Genomic DNA, 20,011 nt, shown 5'->3' on the forward strand with positions numbered 1-20,011 from the left:
AATATACTGAATAAGAAGATGACATAATTGTGACTTTGATTGTTTTTCCCCTGTACTCTTCAAATATATAGCTATTTTTCTACATTCCTTATTGCAGAATCTACCACAGGTTAAAACATTAAAAATGGATTTCCTCAGAATGTTTAATTTTTTCCCCGTCCTCCCTTCAATTGATGTTGGATTATGTGTAATGTGTGTGAAAATGGGAAAAACGTTTGAAATAAAAATGAGTAATTCTACTTCCCATGAAACAAAGAGATTGTGTGTATGTGTAAGTATATATATAGAAAATAGAATATCCATTTAATAATATATCGTATTATGGACACAACGCTTGCAATTATATTTTTCCATTAATACGTCTTCTGAATTTTAAAAGTAATAAAATTGAAGTAATCGTTAGTAATATAACAGACGTAATAGTATTAATACTGAAGTATTTTTCCACAATACTGTATATACTATACTTATATATGCTGATAGGGTAAAGGTTGGTAATATTGTGATACGAGTAATATTATGATAGTTCTTTTTTAGAATTTATTACAATTTTACTGAGCGAGAGAAGGACCGGTTTTGTGCAGCAACTTGTCCACGAACATTCTCTTAATAAATTGACGCAAAAAAACATCTTTCTCTCGCTCAGTAAAATTGTAATAAATTCTCAAAAAGAACTATCAGAATATTACCAACTTTTACTGAGACGGTGTTCATAGATCTCTCTCCCCCTTAAAAGTTTCCCGTATTTCCTCAAGTGAAATGTTGCAACTGCCTCTTATTTGCATGCTAAAAATTTGGAAAATCTAATACAGATACTCTATTCTTAATTTTCGTCCTTGTACAGAGCTTTCAGTTCAGCTTCCTTCCGAGAACACGCGCATCAGGTATGCTTACATACTCTATAAGCTTATTAGGCTACTCATAGAACTTCGGTTAATAATATTACGAACGAAATTATATTTTTATTTAATAATGAGTAATGAAGAGTTGTTCCAAGTAGTGTCCGTCTGTATTCACACATCCCTGACATCTTATGATGAAACTGTTATTCACACGCAAAAGTTCTGTTTCCGTAATATTATAAATTTTTCTACTTAAAATGTCTCTGAGTTAATGCATAAAAATGCTGAGTTCTAGTGTAAACTATAGTGTAGCATATTAATTATCTGCCGCACCGATTTACCGCCTACAGTTTAAAAGGAAGTTACCGACTTGTCAGAATGAAAATTGGAAATCAACTGACCTAAACTCATTTTTTGCTATGGCTTTGAGCGTAATATTACGTGGCATATCTGCGTTACCGATACTTGAATGTAAGCATATCTCATTCTCGTGTTGCCGACCGGGAGCCGAACTCAACGCCCTGTATATTATGTTGAATCCAAAATATTGGAATTTAGCGCGGGTTTTATGGGCATAACTTACAAAATGATATTTCCCATATTGGTATTTTTTCTTTGAATGCATATTTATTAACTATGAATGGGTTTTCAGCCGGTGGCAGTTACAAATAACAAAAAGGATGAATAAATCTAAGAATAAAATGCGCTAGATATTTAAACACTTTTAAGGACACATCTACATACTTATGTTTACAAATTTAAATATTTAGCAAGTCTAAATAGAAATTTTTTTCTGTCGTAACCCATATTTTAAGGAACAGTCCCGGCGTTTGTCTGGCGTGAATGAGGGAGAACACGAAACATTTCAGCCAAGATTTTCGGCCTCGGAAGCTCGAACCATAAACCTCTTCATTTCTGTCTCCAGGGCTATCACGCTCAGTAGATCTTAATACATATAGGCCTATTCATAAATCAGATTTACAACATTAGCCATATTTGCACAAGTACAAATTTAGCACAGATAATAATTTGCCACACTCATTTTACTCTCACTTCACTCACGTTTGAATGTCATTACTTTATTTTTTAATTAAACAGTACGATTTTAATTCCTTACCGTTATGTACAAAATATACGATACTTTGCTTCAGGTATTTTGTGATTCTTTCGTTAACACTTAACCGACTTTTAAAGTTAATTTGCCTCAACAAAGACTTAGCTTCGTTATGAATATGAAAAGTTAGAATGTAACAGTCTCTCTTGAGAACGAATTGTATTCTCCTCAGATGTAATTTGTAGACGTCAGATGAAAGAAAACTCTTTCAATTTCAGTGCTTTCAAAGACAAGTTATGAGTTTTGACTTAAATTTCATTTCATTTAATCTCTACTGTAGCTAGTCCATATCTTGTAAGATATGTCACATAAAGACCCATGTAGCAATATATTAAATAACAACTTGGAATCTAATAAAAACAACACATAAGCTGAATTCGTTTACTCCTAATGAGGAACGAAGTAAATGAAGTGCAAGACTAGTGCATTAAACAGGAGTTTCTCAACTTCCAGAAGCAATACCGAATAACTGCTCAATCTTAAGCTTCATTCTACACACAGTTCGATCTAAACTGAATTTTCAGACTTTGCTTGTCCTTCCCACTTGATTGGTCGCGGTACGGCCATCGATCTCAAGTGAGGACAGACCAGACTACTAAACCAAGCAATGGCTGCGAGAGTAAGGCAACATCTCTGACATTGGTGTCAAGCGCGTAGTCTAAACATGAATTTTCAGGCGTTTAAGGCTGTATATAAAAACAGAATTGGGGCACGACAAACAAAGCTTAATAGAAGAAGATTGTTTAGAACGTTGTGTATGTATCTTCTGCCAGCTGTGGTGTACACAACGATAGAGACGCAGCTTTCGTTAAAGCCAAGGTTTGGCTCCCGCAGAGAGCATGGATGTTTTCCTGTGATTCGGAGAAGAAGTCCTGATTTGTCCAGGCACCACAGAAGTCCAGTCATGTGTTCGTGTAGAGACAAATGAAAAAAAAAATCTCAAATATTGCAACGAATAGAATTGTCAAGGGTTATATGATTCGCATATCTTTAACAGTCCTCATTCATAAGGCATTATAAGAGTCTTTGTGCCCACACTTTAAGGGTCGATTTCTAAAACGAGGTCTAGACCACGGCCATGGCTTTAAACCGCGTTGTCGACCTGGTTGGCAAGTTGGTATAGCGCTGGCCTTCTATACCCAAGGTTGCGGGTTCGATTCCGGGCCAGGTCGATGGCATTTAAGTGTGCTTAAATGCGACAGGCTCATGTCAGTAGATTTACTGGCATGTAAAATAACACCTGCGGGACAAAATTCCGGCACATCCGGCGACGCTGATATAACCTCTGCAGTTGCGAGCGTTAAACATAACATTAACATTAAACTGCGTTTGGATTTATGAAACGAGGTCTTTTTCATTTTTCTGAGCCATGGCTCGAAACCATGGTCTGAAGCAGAGACCACGGCTGGGGTAGGTTTAAAACCATGGCTTCATGTATGCAAGATGGAAGTAGTAGATCAGCTGGATGATTATCGAAGGAAAATTTGTGTCTACGAGTATTAAATCCCCGGATTAGAGCTATGAGAAACAGAAAATTCTTTGTAACTATATAATGACGATAATTGCATAGGAATATTTCGATTTTCGATGGAATCAACGCAAAATTTAGCAAGAGTGATAAATAATAATCTGCAACGAAATGCAAGAGATGGCAGGTTGATACATTCTTGTTGCTTTGAGGGAAGTAAGATAATTATGATATTCTATATTAATTATACCTTTATGTCTATAAGACGATATTATAACTTAATTCTTAGTCTCTATAGTAGTTTTGGACATTTTATTTAATACTCGAAAATGATGTGGATCTATTAGAATACGAAGCAAACGTGATTTTGTCTTCTTGTTTTACGTTTTATGCTATTGGGGCTTTCCACGTAGTAGGCCTGTTATATGTGAAAATAGAACCATATTACATTTTAGTTTCAATTGAAGCTTTAATCCAGTTAATGTTTAGGTTATGAATTCCTTATTACAGGGTTTTCAGGTAGTTAATGTTGGTAGTAGTTATGAACAAATGATAACCTACAACATAAACGCTCGACTTGTGCTAATTATTTGATCAATATCATTATGGTACCTAAAAATCCGTTCCCTATTAAATACTAACTAATGCTAATATTAAACGCACATAGCCTCTATTCTGTAAATTAGTAAATAAATAACAATAACATAATTGAGAACAAAAGAATGTGACTTACTTCAATTCAATAAAAACATTAATCCCGATGTTCATTTTTTTTCTTATCGACTGTTTACAGGAATAAAAATCGATTCTTAGCTGCGTTGCCATACATAAAACCCACGAACCTCAGTCTCTTCTCAAGCCGTGTCTCAACTTCGTTTTGGAAATCGTATAAGGATTCAGACCTCGATCGCGGTTTAAAAGCCAAGGTTTGGAACCACGATTTCGTCCGTTTTTTAGAAATCGACCCAAGTGTTATCCAATGGTACGCATTTTAAATTTTTCGTGACGATTTCAAATTGAAGGTGTCCTACAAACAGTCCTTGTGCTCAATCAGAATATGACATCAGCTTTCTTCTATCATGGCAGAAATTTTCACAAATAAATTACTGTAGTATTTATTTATATTTACGTATTTACTTATTCATTTATTTCGTCATTCATATAATTATCTATCTATCTATCTATCTATCTATCTATCTATCTATCTATCTATCTATCTATCTATCTATCTATCTATCTGTCTGTCTGTCTGTCTGTCTGTCTGTCTGTCTGTCTGTCTGTCTGTCTGTCTATCTGTCTTCTATGCATTCGTTCGTTCGTTCGTTCGTTCGTTCGTTCGTTCATTCATTCATTCATTCGTTCATTTATTCATTCAGTCATTTATTTATTTACTTATTTATTTATTTATTTATTTATTCACTTACATATTTATTTATTTATTTGCCAGCCAATAATAATAATAATAATAATAATAATAATAATAATAATAATAATAATAATAATAATAATAAAACAATAATAATGAAGACGGTAAAAATTAACAAAAATACTGTAATTATGGTACGTCTTCCTGTGTTACAAGTATGCGAAATATAAGTCTATAAGAGAAATGGATCAAATTCACTGCTGTACAAGTTGGCAGTTTTAATGCATCTGAAGACAGGGGAAAGAGACTGAGAAAAGCTTGTGAGTTTTCATACGTTTCATAGGTAAAAAAACTAACTTTTTTATGAAAGAATCACAGGTTACATTGCCTTTAAGGAATTCTAAAAATAGGGAACCAAGTTCTTGGCGTCTGGAATAGAAACTGTGGCATTTAAATAATAATGGCAATTCTTCTCATTGTAACTGTTTCTGAGGCCAATGAACAAAAGCCCATGTGAACATGACGATATGAATATTCGTTGGATACTTTACAACTTAGCCGAGTGAATATAATAATAGTAACAAATTATGAAGAGTAACGTGCATTTTTATCCTAGTACTCAGCTTCCATTATCAAAGAGTCAACTCGAAACAAAGCTTTATACTGTAGCGAATTACTGTCGAACAAGTAAAAGAAAAGAAACCGAAGTAGCTACTTTCAGAATCTGCACTAATGAGCCTTTGTCAACAACAAATGTCACAGGATCTGCTCGTCATCGAGTTAAGAAATTACAATAAAATAAGAAAAAAGAAATGAAATGATTAAAATACGGTAGACGGGAGTGATGGAAGAAGCCTGAATATATGTTTAATATTTTAATAAACAGCCACTTATCGACGCAGTATCAACTGTGAAATTATCTAGCGTCGGTGAAATATGGGATAGCGAATTGGTATTCGGCGAGATCAATCCGAGGATTGCTATACTATTACCTGACATTCGCCTTAGTCGGGGAAAACCTCGGAGACGAAACCCAACCAGGTGCTCAGTCCAAGCGACAATCACACCCATGACCGAGCGCAGCCTAGAGTCCAGCTCGCTACCGTCTGAGCTACTCCGGTGACTCTCCTTAAGTTCCAGTCTATGTATTTTTATTGGGTTATTTTACGACGCTGTATTAACATCTAGGTTATATATAGCGTCTGAATGATATAAAGGTGATAATGCCGGTGAAATGAGCCCGGGGTCCAGCACCGAAAGTTACCCAGCATTTGCTCGTATTGGGTTGAGGGAAAACCCCGGAAAAAACCTCAACCAGGTAACTTGCGCCAACCGGAATTCGAACCCGGGCCACCTGGTTTCGCATCCAGACGCGCTGACCGTTACTCCACAGGTGTGGACTGTATGTATGTATGTATATAGGCCTATGTATATATGTATGTATGCATGTATGTATCAAGGCGTAAAGATTATCGTTGTGCGTATAAGCTGCCCAAACGAAACAAAGAAGCAGCAGTTGCAAGATGGTGGCACATCTGCACGAGTGCAACATTGTCGAGCAGTACTCCGTAGTGCGATTTTTTCTGAGCAAAATGTCTTACAGCAAAGGAAATTCATAAAGAAATGTTTCCCGTGCATGGTTAGCATTGTCTCTTGCTTCAAGCTGTTTACAATTGGGTGCAGAAGTTCTTTTAAGGCCGAACAAGCCGATCGACCAGTGGAGATTATCACGGAGACAAATGTATAACAGATTGGCGGCTTTACTCGAGCAGACAGAATGAAAGAAATGATGTACTAGCCCGAATAGTTGAAGGTGATGAGTCTTGGGTGTATGAATGCTAGCCTACTACTACTACTACTACTGCAACAATTGCTCGGATCAAGTCGCCAATGGTGCACTCGTGCAAAGGTGTCTCCATTTTCAACTTCTGCTTCTTTGCTTCGATAATACTGCAATCTAGCTGTGATAGCTTCAGTCGCCTCAATAAAAATGTAGATCACTTCTATTCCTAACTTACTTATTGACTCTCTCTCTCTCTCTCATGGTATCAATGGCGGTGCGTCCTATGCGTTCAATGATTCAGAGAACCCCCAGGAAAAACAATTTAATTGCTTAAATAAACTTATTTATAATTTACACTATCATTCTTTGAATAATTTCAAGGAAAAATTGTTCCGGGGCCGGGTATCGATCCCGGGACCCTTCGCTTAGCGCGCGAACGCTCTTCCGACTGAGCTACCCCAGGAACTATAGACGACACCGTCACAATTTTTCCTTTGTATCCACACGACTCAAATGAGCTGACAAGACGCCAGAACTCAACTATGAGTGCACACAAATACTTGTGTGACTTAAATTGTGGCTTTCTGTTAACGTACATCCAGTAACGAATGTATTATACAAATCTGGCTTTCAGGATCGATACCCGGCCCCGGAACAATTTTTCCTTGAAATTATTCGAACCAGCTTTACAGGGAGCTACTACCTGAAAGCCAGATTTGTATACTATCATTCTTTGTTTATTGCTCATCTTTAATAAGTTTACTTGCGGCTCTGATGTATTTTTGCCGTATGAAAACCTTTGAACCACAGAGATCGAAATTTCCGAGGTTCAATTTCTCCTCTGAACCTCGCCAAGCCAGTTTCTGGATTTGCGTGGGGGGTGAGAGGCAAGGGGAAATGCTGCATGGAAAACGTGTCGCGCTGATGTATGGACCAGCGCAGCTACGTGATCGTGAGCCAGCCGACACGCCAAAGACTTTGTGATGCAAACCGGAAGTTAGCTCCAATCTGTAGCTGAGATCACGCTTTTAGCACGTGTACGTGTGTGTTATTGATTATTGTACTTATTAATAGTTTCTTACAATCCTTTAAATTTAATGCCCATTTAGTCTTTCTTTGTGTTTTTGTCTTAATATATTCATCTGTGAGTGTGACCAGTGTTTGTTTCCAAAGAAAATGACTAGTTTACAATATCTTTTGCAAATAAATTTTTCTGTTTTAATCTTGGAAGATAAGTGTAACATAAAGAAGCTTGGAAGGCCGTTACCTCAACTCAATTTAAAGCAACCACAAACAAACCGAGGTAAGACATTTTTCAGGGCTTTTAATGTAAAAATATATGAAAAAAAACAGCTGGATTTGCGGTTGTGAATCTAAAAATAAATTAGTTTGTTTCCCATGTCTGCTATTTGCTAAGGGTAAAGATACGACCTGGATATGCACTGGTATGTCAGATTTAAGACATTTTACACAGAAAATTAAGAAGCATGAGAAATCTATTGCTCATAAGAATGCTTGCCTAGATTTATCAGTCCTTGGAAGAACAGAAATTAGGCAACAGCTTAGCTCAGCTTTCAGGCAGAATATTGAAAGACAGAATGATAACATAAGAAAAAATCGCTATGTTCTTTCAAGGATAATTGATCATCACCATCACCATCATCATCATCATCAGGTTCATTTTAAGGCAATTATATACTTTAAAGAATTGTAGTATTTTTCTAATTTTTTTTTCAGAAATGAGATATTGTTTAAATTGTTGGAAAACTATGTAATATCATAAAAGTAGTGAACCACTTGTCATTTTAGGCACGAACCGCCACTGCATGGTATTAAAAACTTAGGGAGGAACAGCAGTGTGTCAAGAATGATTTGTGAACACCCGTCGAGTAGATAATGTTACAGACCTATTGTGGGCCTATGCATTATAAACAGGCTCAAAGTAAGACTGACAAAGATAGGCTATTTGATTTGAAACGTTTATTACAATAACCACAATATTAAATCAGGATTTTAATATGGACAAGAAACACATTTCCATCCTGTCGTATTCTACGCGACTGAAAGAATTTGAACATAGTCGGTGCGCGGTATGGAATTGGAAATTGTCTAAAAAACGCACGTGCTCTTGAGAAAGAGAGAAAATATTCTGTATTTGTCGTTTTCCCTTTCCGCTAGCGATGCAAGTTGAATGGCTTCAGTTTAATATAGCTATTTCAAGAAATTCGTTCAATGGTTGAAGCATTTCAAAGACATGAATTTGTAAGATATATTAGCTTTTCTTCCGAAAGAAGTTGGGTTATATACGTAATAGTTGTATAGGTCATATGTATTCTTCTAATAGCGTTCTAATCCATAATCCAATTTGTATTGAACTCCATGAACACGTTCTGCTAATGGTGAGTTATATTTTTATACTTTCTCCTGTTATAAAAATGCAGAGGATGCCCAAATTTCTTGGGTGGATAAAAATCAACGCAGACAATTAAAAGTTTGTGAAGGTAATAATATAACATTATATGGCAAACTTTTTTTAAGAGAACATTTTCGAAAAATGAACATTGCAAACGTGAATGAATGACAAATTCTTATACAGTGTTATGTCTCCAGAGTTGTGCTTTAGTATGTTTAAATACAGTATTACAATTATTGTTATAGCCTCTCACCAACGACTATTTAAAATAGGTAGATGTAGTATAAATTAAATCAGCTGGTGATTCACTAGTTATAATTTATTTTACCACGAAGAAAATAAATAAATACTAGTGGCTTGTAGCAGCAATTGTTGCTTGATAGAGATTGAAAACCACAATAAAATGCTGCTACTTATGATGAAGATGATGATGACACATTTCATTCACTGGATTAATATCGTAATATATAATACTGTCTTCATGTATAATTTCTTTCATTTCTTGATACGTTGTTACAAACAACATTATTTCTACATAGTCGTTTATGAGTTCTTGATACATTTACATTTCTAAAAGTTCTGCGATGTTTTCTTGGTCAACCAGCTACACTCATAATAATAAACTAATAAAGAACGAGATTCATAACGTAACAACACTATTACTTTCTAAGTAACATCAGATAAAAACATGTACCTTCAAAAAACCTAACACAGCTGTATTAATAACTCAAATGAAGATAAAGTAGGCTACATTTAAAGCCAGTACGTGAGCTACGGCCATCTACACAAAACTACGAAATGAACTACAAGATGTCCTACATTAAACGCTTTGCTGCGATAGACGCATATTTTGTTTATTTTTTTTTATTTAAAGCTTTTTATGAACTTCGCTACAAAGTATTTAGATTTTCCCGCAATATTAATATCATTAGTTTTCAATTGAGACATCATACAACCTCACAGGATGTATAGTTTTCCTAACATTTTCCGCCACAGTTCAAATTAAATATACAGGTGTTTCAAAAATACGGGGCATAATTTCAGGTATGTATTTCCCACATGTAGACAATCAAAATAGTTCATTACAACATGTGTCCGGAAATGCTTCATTTCCGAGTTATGGCCTTCACAACATTGAAATTCACCTCCTGCTTGAATACAGACCTCACATCGATGTCTCATTGACCTGCGAACACGATCCCAAACTCCAGGAGTATTGCGTATGTCCTCAGAACATGCCACAATTCGATTCCGAAGGGATTCCAAATCAGGCACCGGAGACGAATAAACCAATGATTTTAAATGGCCCCACAAGTAGAAATCGAGAGGGTTCAGATCAGGTGAGCGTGGAGGCCAAGCAATTGGGCCACCTCTACCTATCCATCGATCAGGAAACCTTCGATCCAAGTACCGGCGAGCCGTACGACTGAAGTGTGCAGGAGCGCCATCATGCAAGAAGTGAATGTGTTGACGAATGATCAGTGGAGTGTCTTCTAAAACATGAGGTATGGTGTTTTCCAGGAAGTTTGTGTACCCCCGGCCCGTAAGTCTGTTTACAAGTACATGGGGTCCAACTAATGGATCACCAATGATACTGGCCCACATGTTGAGGGAGAACCGAACCTGGTGATGAGCTGGAACAGTTGCACGTGGGTTTTTCATACGCCCATACATGCTGATTGTGGAAATTTGTTATGCCATCTCGTGTGAACTGTGCTTCAGCTGTAAATAATACTAAGGCAGGAAAGTTCGGATTTACACCACACTGCTGCAAGAACCACTGACAGAACCTAACTCGTGCAGGGTAATCTGCTGATGACAGGGCCTGTACACGTTGCAAATGATATGGATACAATTGATACTCTTTCAACAGTCTCCAGGCAGTCGTATGAGGAACATTGACTTGCAACGCTACCCTTCGTGTGCTGATAGGACAGCCTCCAGAATCTCCTCCTGTACTTCTGGAGTTGTAGATCTTGGTCGTCCCCTTCCCAAACCAGGAGAGTTAAATTTTCCATACTCGCACAGACGGTAATGGAGACGTACAAATGTCTTCCGATCTGGACATTGTCGCTGTGGGTACCTCTCCTGGTACAAACGACGAGCCAGCGAAGCATTGCCGTCCGCCTTACCGTACATGAAGTGTATCTCTGCCAGCTCTTGATTTGAATACATGTCGCACAGTCTAACGCCTACAAAACACTGAATGTAACCTTCGCCTCGGAATGAACTGTCAGAGTGCCCTCTTAATGTCTCCTTTGACGGCAACGACCAGCGGAAAGAAAAACGTTCCGGTGAATTTCAATGTTGTGAAGGCCATAACTCGGAAATAAAGCATTTCCGGACACATGTTGTAATGAACTATTTTGATTGTCTACGTGTGGGAAATACATACCTGAAATTATGCCCCGTATTTTTAAACACCCTGTATAAATAGACCTGCGATATTAGACAAATATTTTCAACATTGTTCATATAAATACACAATACGGCTTCAGCATAGTTTGACAATGGTCATATAGGATATACCTTTTTCACGAGGTTATGTAACTACTAGATTATTTTGCAAGATGGTATTGGCGAGATCAGCCCATGGATTCGCCATAAACTAAATAACTTGTCTTACGGTTGGAAAAACCTCGGAAGGTAATCAGTCCAAGCGGAAACCGAAATCACACTCGATAGTGTTTGAGAAAGGAACATAATGAATTTGATACTATAAGGAAATTTGAGCGACAGTAAAGCATTTAATCTAAGAATGAGTTCTTTTCCCCCATAGATAGTATTTAGCCTGTCGTGGGAGCCGCAGCATCTATGACGCTGTGGAAAGACTACATCTGTGATTGTGGGTTCGTATCCCACCTTGAAACTGGTTGTTTGCCAATTCATATAATTTTCTATATTGTCTTAAGGTGCATAGGGGAAGATCTCCCAGTACCGGACAATCAATAAACTTTTACTCTCACAATCCCCATAAATTTAATGACCTACAGTTAACACAAATTACATAAAAAATTAAAGTTAAACAATCTTGATATTACAGTACAGCAAAAAAGGATCCCAGTATCGTACATATAGTACACACCATTTATCTTACAATTGAAAACAATTACAAGCAATTATGAAGAAGGAATCATTAGCATGAAAGCATTTTGAATCGAAAGTGGACATTTTTTATACTTGTGAACAATAAGCATATTGATTAAACACAAAAACCACAACAACCTTTGCCACACTACTTGATGAGACTGATTATGTGGGACAATTATTGGATTTACTGACAATGCTCACATAAAAAAGTAAAAAAGTAAAATCTGAATCGGTACAGTCCAAATGCGCCCAATCTGCATATAAAGTTCACTGTACCCAGAATTCATCACTTCATTCCAAACAGATTATGCATCCTGTTTCATCTTGTGTTAAAGTCGATAGTTCTCTTTTATGATATCATTTCCTTTGCCAAATTTGCACTGTAGTAATTGAATTCCCTGATTTTAGTTCCTTAACTATGTCTCCTAAGGTAGCTGCCTCTCTGATAGTGATCCTCTCTTCCATAACTTTCTGCAATGAATATTTCATATTATGCTCTTCCCTTTTATCTCTCTTGCCAGAACAAAGGCCTTAAAATAATAAATAAGCTATGAAATCTTAACCTTAATGATATTCTCTTGTCCGGTACTGGGGGAACAGTTACTGTCCGATACTGGGTGACTAGCGCGCTGATCTAAAATTTCCCACTTTTACATCATACTCACTCGCAAATCAAAACCATTTACATAGTACGTAGCTCTTTTAATATACAATCCAAAAAGTACATATAACAAATGTTACGGTCACCTCAAGAGACAGTATAAAGTGTAGAAAATAAGACATAGTACTTGGAAAACATACACCTCGTAATAAAACACTCACATAATGTACTGTAGAGGGCTAACACGTGTCTCAACCTGTCAAATGCAGTGAATCAACAAATCCTCTGTAATGATACATAGTTACCGTCTACTATCTACCGGTTATAGCAAGAACTATGTTTGTCCGATACTGGAAGCTGTCAGGTGCTGGGGGACCTTCCCCTATACACTTGCGTTCGAACCTGTATTGTAACCACCCGTGAACCAGATATGTGTAGTTAGAACGAACCGCTCTTCAACCACTTCTTCTAATGAACCATGATTCGGTTTTTTCGACGAACATAAAGGAATGCTCAGTTAAAGTTGGGACGGCGTCAAGGCAGGACTGCTGTTTGCGAGCATCTTGGCGAATTGTGATGGAATGGACGGAAGAGGATTCATTGCTGCTGACAGAAGTAGGCCTATGCAAGACAAAAGTTATTTTATAGGATCAAAAACATTTTAATACACTGTATTAACATATTAATCGGAGAGTGAAAATATGTTTTTTCTTTGGAAATTTCAGATCCTACTTTGCTCAGTAAATTCTCGAAATCAGAAGGCGACATTCTCGTAAAATGTTTGTACTATCTACTAATGTACTGGAACCTACGTCTAACCTTAGTTCCGACACAAACTTTTTCTATATAGCAGTCCGCCACCAGCGTCGGGGTTTTCTCTTCCTCTTATTATTATTAAGGCCTCTAAACTTGCCACAACCAAGTTTTGCTGGCGAGGAGACATCACCACAGAAGTCTATGCACCTTGAACTGCACTGACGTGTGCTTGGCTTGGGCTGGACCCGGGACGATCCGTACTCTTAGGCACGGTTTGGCTCATTGAGCGTCTTTATATACCATGATTGTCCAAGTCCGACAGGTGGCCTGGATGGAATTCGTGAATCCTACACTGACAGGTAGGCCATCCTGCCTCAGCCCCTGATAGAGCCAAGTCCCGTTTCATGAACGAGTGGCATGATAAGGCCCAGAGCCCCAAGCCCTTCCTGATGGGTCGATGCTGACATCCTGTCTCAGCCTCTGATAGAGACATACGAGTATCTTGATGAGCCCCAAGCCTTTTCTATATCAGCATCGGAAACCCGTAGGGAGATAAGGGGATTATGATCCCAACGGGGAATATGATTCCTCTATTTAAAACCGAAACTACTGAAATTTGCTCGGATTTGCTTGTGGGATATTTTATAATTGGTATTACTGCCAGCCAAACTCGTTCCCGCGATTCGTTAGCTGGAAGTAATTGTTCGGAAAGGAGGCCTTGTTTATTCACGTAAGTCTCATTCTTATTTTTGGAATTACTCACATATTATTTGTTGTTCTAATTATTATTGAAAATCTTGTTTTTAATATGCTTTGAGATTTATGTTCTGTGTACTAATCATAAACAGGCTGTCAGTAATTACTCTTAGATCCTATCAGTTATAGGTTATATTTAATTTTCCAATGCATTCTGAGGCAAAACGATCCCAACCGCGGCGGACAATTCGATCCCGGAATCATATTGCCCCATTGTAGTTTACACGCAGAATTCAATTATGTAGTTATTAAATTTGTTATAGATCACGTCATCATCATAATCATCATCTTTATAGTCATCATCGTCAGGGATGACTAAATACAGCACAGGGAACGTTTATAGATGCTACACACACACACACACACACTGGACGTAAACACTGATTCAATGTACATAGGCTCAAATTGTATGTTTTGTATCAGTGACAGTTATTTAATGTGACATGTTTCATATTATGTTGCATTATGTTGAATTGCTTCACATTATGGTAAGAACTTACAAGCGGAAAACCAATAGGCTGCTGCCATTAAGGAAGTATAAGAAGGAGGAGCTTTTAAGACTGCAGCCAAGACCCATCAAGTTCCGGTTATGATACTGAAGAGACGTGTAAAAGGGATAAATAAGAAAGCTACTGGACACAAAAAAGTTTTAGGGAGACCTCAGACATTAAATAAAGAATTTGAAGATGAGCTTGTTCAATATTTGCTTGATATGGAAGTTAGATTTTATGGTCTCACCAAGAAAGATGTTTGTAAACTAGCATTTGAATTAGCTGTGAAAAATGATGTTCCCCATCAATTTAATATTGGAAAAGGTCATGCTGGTAATGATTGGTTCACAGCCTTCATGCGAAGACATCAGGCCCAATTATCACTAAGAAAACCGGAGGCGACCTCTACTGCGAGGGCGCAATCATTTAACAAAGTGCAAGTGAATAGATTTTTTGATCTCTATGAACAAGAATTGCAGAAATACAATTTTTCTCCAACACATATTTTTAACGTTGATGAGACAGGAATTCAAACCATACACCAGCCACCCAAAATTTTAGCTCAAAAAGGTAAGAAACAAGTAGGAGCTATTGTTAGCGCCGAACGAGGAACAAATGTCACTGCAGTTGTAGGAATGAGTGCAAGTGGGCAATTTGTACCACCTATGCTTGTATTCCCAAGAGTCAGGATGAGTCCCGAGCTATCAGATGGATCACCTCCTGGAACACTAGTCGTCGGCCAAGAAAAGGGTTGGATCAATTCAAAATTATTTGTAAAGTAGCTGCATCACTTTCACTCTTATGTGAAATCCACTCCCGATAAAAAGGTGTTACTTTTAGTTGATTAATTGGTTTATTTTACGACGCTGTATCAACATCTAGGTTATTTAGCGTCTGAATGAAATGAAGGTGATAATGCCGGTGAAATGAGTCCGGGGTCCAGCACCGAAAGTTACCCAGCATTTGCTCGTATTGGGTTGAGGGAAAACCCCGGAAAAAACCTCAACCAGGTAACTTGTCCCGACTGGGATTCGAACCCGGCCACCTGGTTTCGCGGCCAGACGCGCTGACCGTTACTCCACAGATGTGGACACTTTTAGTTGATGGCCACATAAGCCACAAGTCGCTACAGGCAGTGCAGTTTTGTAGAAATAATGGTATATTTCTGGTCTGTTTTCCACCGCATACCACTCATCGTTTGCAACCACTGGACGTCTGTGTATTTGGACCTTTAATGTCATATTACAATGAAGAGTGTCGTATGTGGTTGCGGAATCATCCAGGGAGAGTTGTAAGGTTGCAGCAGGTGGCAAAACTTTTTGGACTTGCTTATCGCAAAACTGCAACAATAGACAATGCTCTATCAGGTTTTGAGAAAACAGGGTTGTGTCCATGTAATCGTGATATTTTTCCAGATTGGATGTTTCTCCCATCAGAAATAACAGATTTGCCACAAGAAGATGTCAATGATAAGGAATGTGAAGCACGAAAAGTTACAGAGAAGGAGAACTTAACAGAAGAAAACGATGTTCGACGACAGAGTATAGGCCTAGATGGAAAAGTTGGAGCAAATCACCCAGATGAACAGATAGCTGGACCGTCAGGGAATAGGCCTAATTTCTGTCACAACAAACTAAAAAGAAAGCAGAAACCAAAACCCCCAGAATCTTCAAGTGACTCAGAAGATGACTGGCAACCTTCAGGATCTTCTTCAGATGATGTATCGATTGCTCATATTTCAGATGAATCAGAATCAGCAGAAATAAACAATAAAGAGGCTAATACAGGAAAACCCTCTATCAGTCCTTATGACATCGCACCTCTGCCAATGTTGGACATAACTGAAGGACGACCAAAACGAGGGAAACGCTCTAGTACTGCCCTTGTGTTAACTTCTACTCCGAATATGGTGAATTTGAAAAATAAGTCTTTGGCTGTTAGCTCATCTGCTGCTGGAACTGCAAAGAAAAAACTGAACTTTGAAGACAGAGTTAAAGAACAGTGTTCAACAGAGAAGGAAAAGGATCCAATTTGTATGTTCTGTTGTGAAGCCTGGTCAGCATCGAAGTCTAGAGAAATGTGGAGAAAGTGTAACGACTGTAAGCAGTGGGCACATGAACTGTATGCAGGAATTGATCGCATGTGTAAAGTTTACCAGAATGATTTGTGCCGTAAATAGCCTAAATTGTTGTGACCCTCCACATAACTGCAATTATTCATACTCTTACGTTAAAATACAATAAAATACGTCCCTTATAAAAAAAATATTATGTTTTGGTAGTGAGACAAAATGAGCAGTGGGCACTGATCGTATGAGTAAAGTTTACAAGTTTGATTTGTGCCAACAGTAGTGTACATTGTTGTGACACTCCACATAACTACAATTATTCATACTTTTACGTTAAAATATGATATGTTCTTTGTAAAAATGTTGTGTTTTGGTAGTGAGGCAAAATGATTCCTTGGGGATCATATTACCCAGTTAACGGGGCAAAATGGTTCTTTACAATAAATATAAAAAAGTTAAAAATAAACAAGAAAAACATAAAATATTGTATCTTTTGCAGTACTTAGCAATGTAACTGATGTAAAGGTTTCAAGATATTCAAATATAAAGAAAATAATTTTAATTGTTACGCCTGTGAATTCGAATTTTTCATAAGGGGATCATAATCCCCTTATCTCCCCTACTATTCCCAGACTTCACCCCAGCCTATTTTTACTATTGCGGATGATAGATGAAATAAGGAATAGAATGATAGAGGGAGAAACCCTCTGAAACATCTGCTTTGTCCACACAAATTCCACTACGACCTGACCCAGAATACTGGCGTGTGTTCAAATCAAACTCAGCTCTCCAACGGCTCGTGGGCGATTCGTTGCGGAAAATAAAAAAGGAGCGATTTGCAAACGGGTCACGAGCAGTTATTTATTATAGGTACGGCTCACAAGTGCTTATGCACCTTTAGGCCGAGGCCCGGTGTTGTGCTGACGGCACGTCACATAAGTCCCGTCGTTTATGTATATCTAATGATAACTTTAAAGGAAAAATAATTAACCCCTATAGGCCTATCTATGGTAGAAGAAAGAGAAATAAAATTCTACATGAAAAGCAGCATTCATAAAACAATAATTTGTGTGATGGATGCTTGCAGGCACGCTGTTGTGCGTGTGCATCGTCCTGTGCAACCTGGCGGTGATCCGCGTCCTGTGTCACCTGGGCTGTCGCAACACGCGGCGGCGGGTACTGATGCGACGCATCAGCCGCAATTCGTCGGCCACGCGCTCCGTGTCCAGCGGCAGCAGCACGGCAGGCGTGCTCGCCAACGGCGGCGAAGTGCCGCTCTGCAACATGTCAACCCCCGAGGAAGTAGCCTTCGCGCGTCTCATGGCCGTGCTCTCCCTTATGGCCGTCCTCTGCTGGATGCCGCAAATGGTACGTAATGCAATGTTTTCTCGTGTAAATAATGTTTATTCAATGCCTACCCATTTCACTTACGTGTTCGGGTTCCGCATATTGCGGATAGATGGCAGGACTGGAACTCATTTTCAAGTTGCACACCACTTTGGCGTGCCACGCTGTGCATGATGTGTATTTGTGAAGAGTTATGTCGTCTATTTAGGTGAGTGTATGTGTAAGTGTTCATGTAAGTGTAAGGAAATGCGAGAGGATGATAAAGATGAGGGAGAAAGGGAAATCCGGTGCCGGCACGTAACCTACTTTTGTCGAATAACACCAAGGAGGCCTCCAGGCTTAACGTCCCCGTCCGACGGACGAATCACTTTCAACATTGACATACTGTAGGCCTATGTTTCTCTTCATAATGTAATGAATACGAAGTAATGCTCATGAGCACACATTTGCAGCAACCAAAGGTAAAAATATTCTAATGAAGAAATTATAGCGTTTCAGGACTTGTACCGAGGCACAAGGAACTCATTTTCAACACTTCTTTCAAAAATAAAAATATTGTTTCTGAGCACAAAAATACCTCTAACTATAAATCACTTCCATTTCGAGCACAAGCTAATATATTTTTTTATTTTCTATTCTATAGGCTCTGAATCCGTTCCTGAAGTTGATTCAACATTTTAACAAACTCCCTGTATATATAAATATTCCGCGCAATAGTTGGGTGTTTTAAATTTTCATATCTTGAACTAGTGTTACGGAATGCGTGCTGGTTCAAGTCAACGTGGGGAGAAAAAAATATTCTCATAAAATTTCGGCCAGAATATAGGGCCGATACCTACGCGTCATCGTGATCAAATTGGGAAACTACTGAGTTGCGGAATACGGTTTCGCAAGGCGGTAAAGATACGTTTTCCTCGGTGCGACTATTGCGATGATCGTTAAACGATGATCGTCCAACGATAATCGTTGAGCACTATTTCTTTGTATTTCATATGGAGCTGTTTTCCTTCGAGCGACTGCCGCTAGAGTCGTTAACGACGATCGTACGTCTTGAATAGTCGTTCAGGAAAAGGTTGAATATAATCCTTCGTTTTCTGACGCGGATGATGAAATTCTTCTCGAGGAAGTGGCGAATCATCCCTCACTGTGGCAGCTGTCACATGCGTCCTACAAGGATCAAAGGGTCAAGGACAATATATGGGCTGAGTTTGTCAATAAAGTTGGAAAATTAAGTTATTTAAATTTTTTATACAGTCTTTCTTCATTATTGAGTTCAAGCGGATGGTGTTTTTTGGCTCATTTCATCCCATACGTATGGAGAAGTATTTCGTCGTCTTCCATCTCCTCAATCAAAGGCATTTAAGTATCTTTTACGTCAACTCATTAAACTCATTCTGTTAAACACAATCTTCCTCTACAGCCGTGGCGAAAATTTGACTCACGAGCACATTGTAGCTCACAATGATAACTATGCATTTCTCTTGCTTTCTACCTTCTCCAATCCCCACCCTCTCACTCACTGGAGTCAAACTTCGTTCCATTTGTATTTGTCTCTGATCTGCGAGTGGCGTATCGTCGCAAAGTCTCTCTCGAAACCATGTACCTCTACAAAAACGAAAGTTTCAAAGTAGGATGGGAGGACGCATTTTTTCCTGCCAATATGATGAGAATATTAAATGTATGATTTGTTCACAAGTATTACGAGGAAAACAGTTGTATAACATAAAACGGCATTATACTACTGTATATGTTACTGACGAAACATTAAAAGGTTGAGTGTTATTATTATGATTATTATTATTATTATTATTAATATTATTATTATTATTATTATTATTATTATTATTATTATTATACGTCGATCCTTTTTCAGCAGATGTACGAATAATACGGTTAGATCTTCAATTTAAACTCAC

The 20,011-nt window shown here is 38.0% G+C and overlaps 1 protein-coding gene across 1 annotated transcript in view; it reads left to right on the forward strand.

Annotated features, from left to right (window-relative positions):
• The window catches only part of LOC138705091 (alpha-1A adrenergic receptor), a 160,212-nt gene that overhangs the window by 81,808 nt on the left and 58,393 nt on the right, over positions 1–20,011 (forward strand). Inside the window, exon 2 of the mRNA XM_069833709.1 lies at positions 17,836–18,116. Coding sequence (XP_069689810.1) covers positions 17,836–18,116 — 281 coding nt within the window. The remainder of the gene's footprint in view (positions 1–17,835; positions 18,117–20,011) is intronic.

Source organism: Periplaneta americana, chromosome 8 (assembly GCF_040183065.1).
Source record: "Periplaneta americana isolate PAMFEO1 chromosome 8, P.americana_PAMFEO1_priV1, whole genome shotgun sequence".
NCBI classification, from domain to species: Eukaryota; Metazoa; Arthropoda; class Insecta; order Blattodea; family Blattidae; genus Periplaneta; species Periplaneta americana.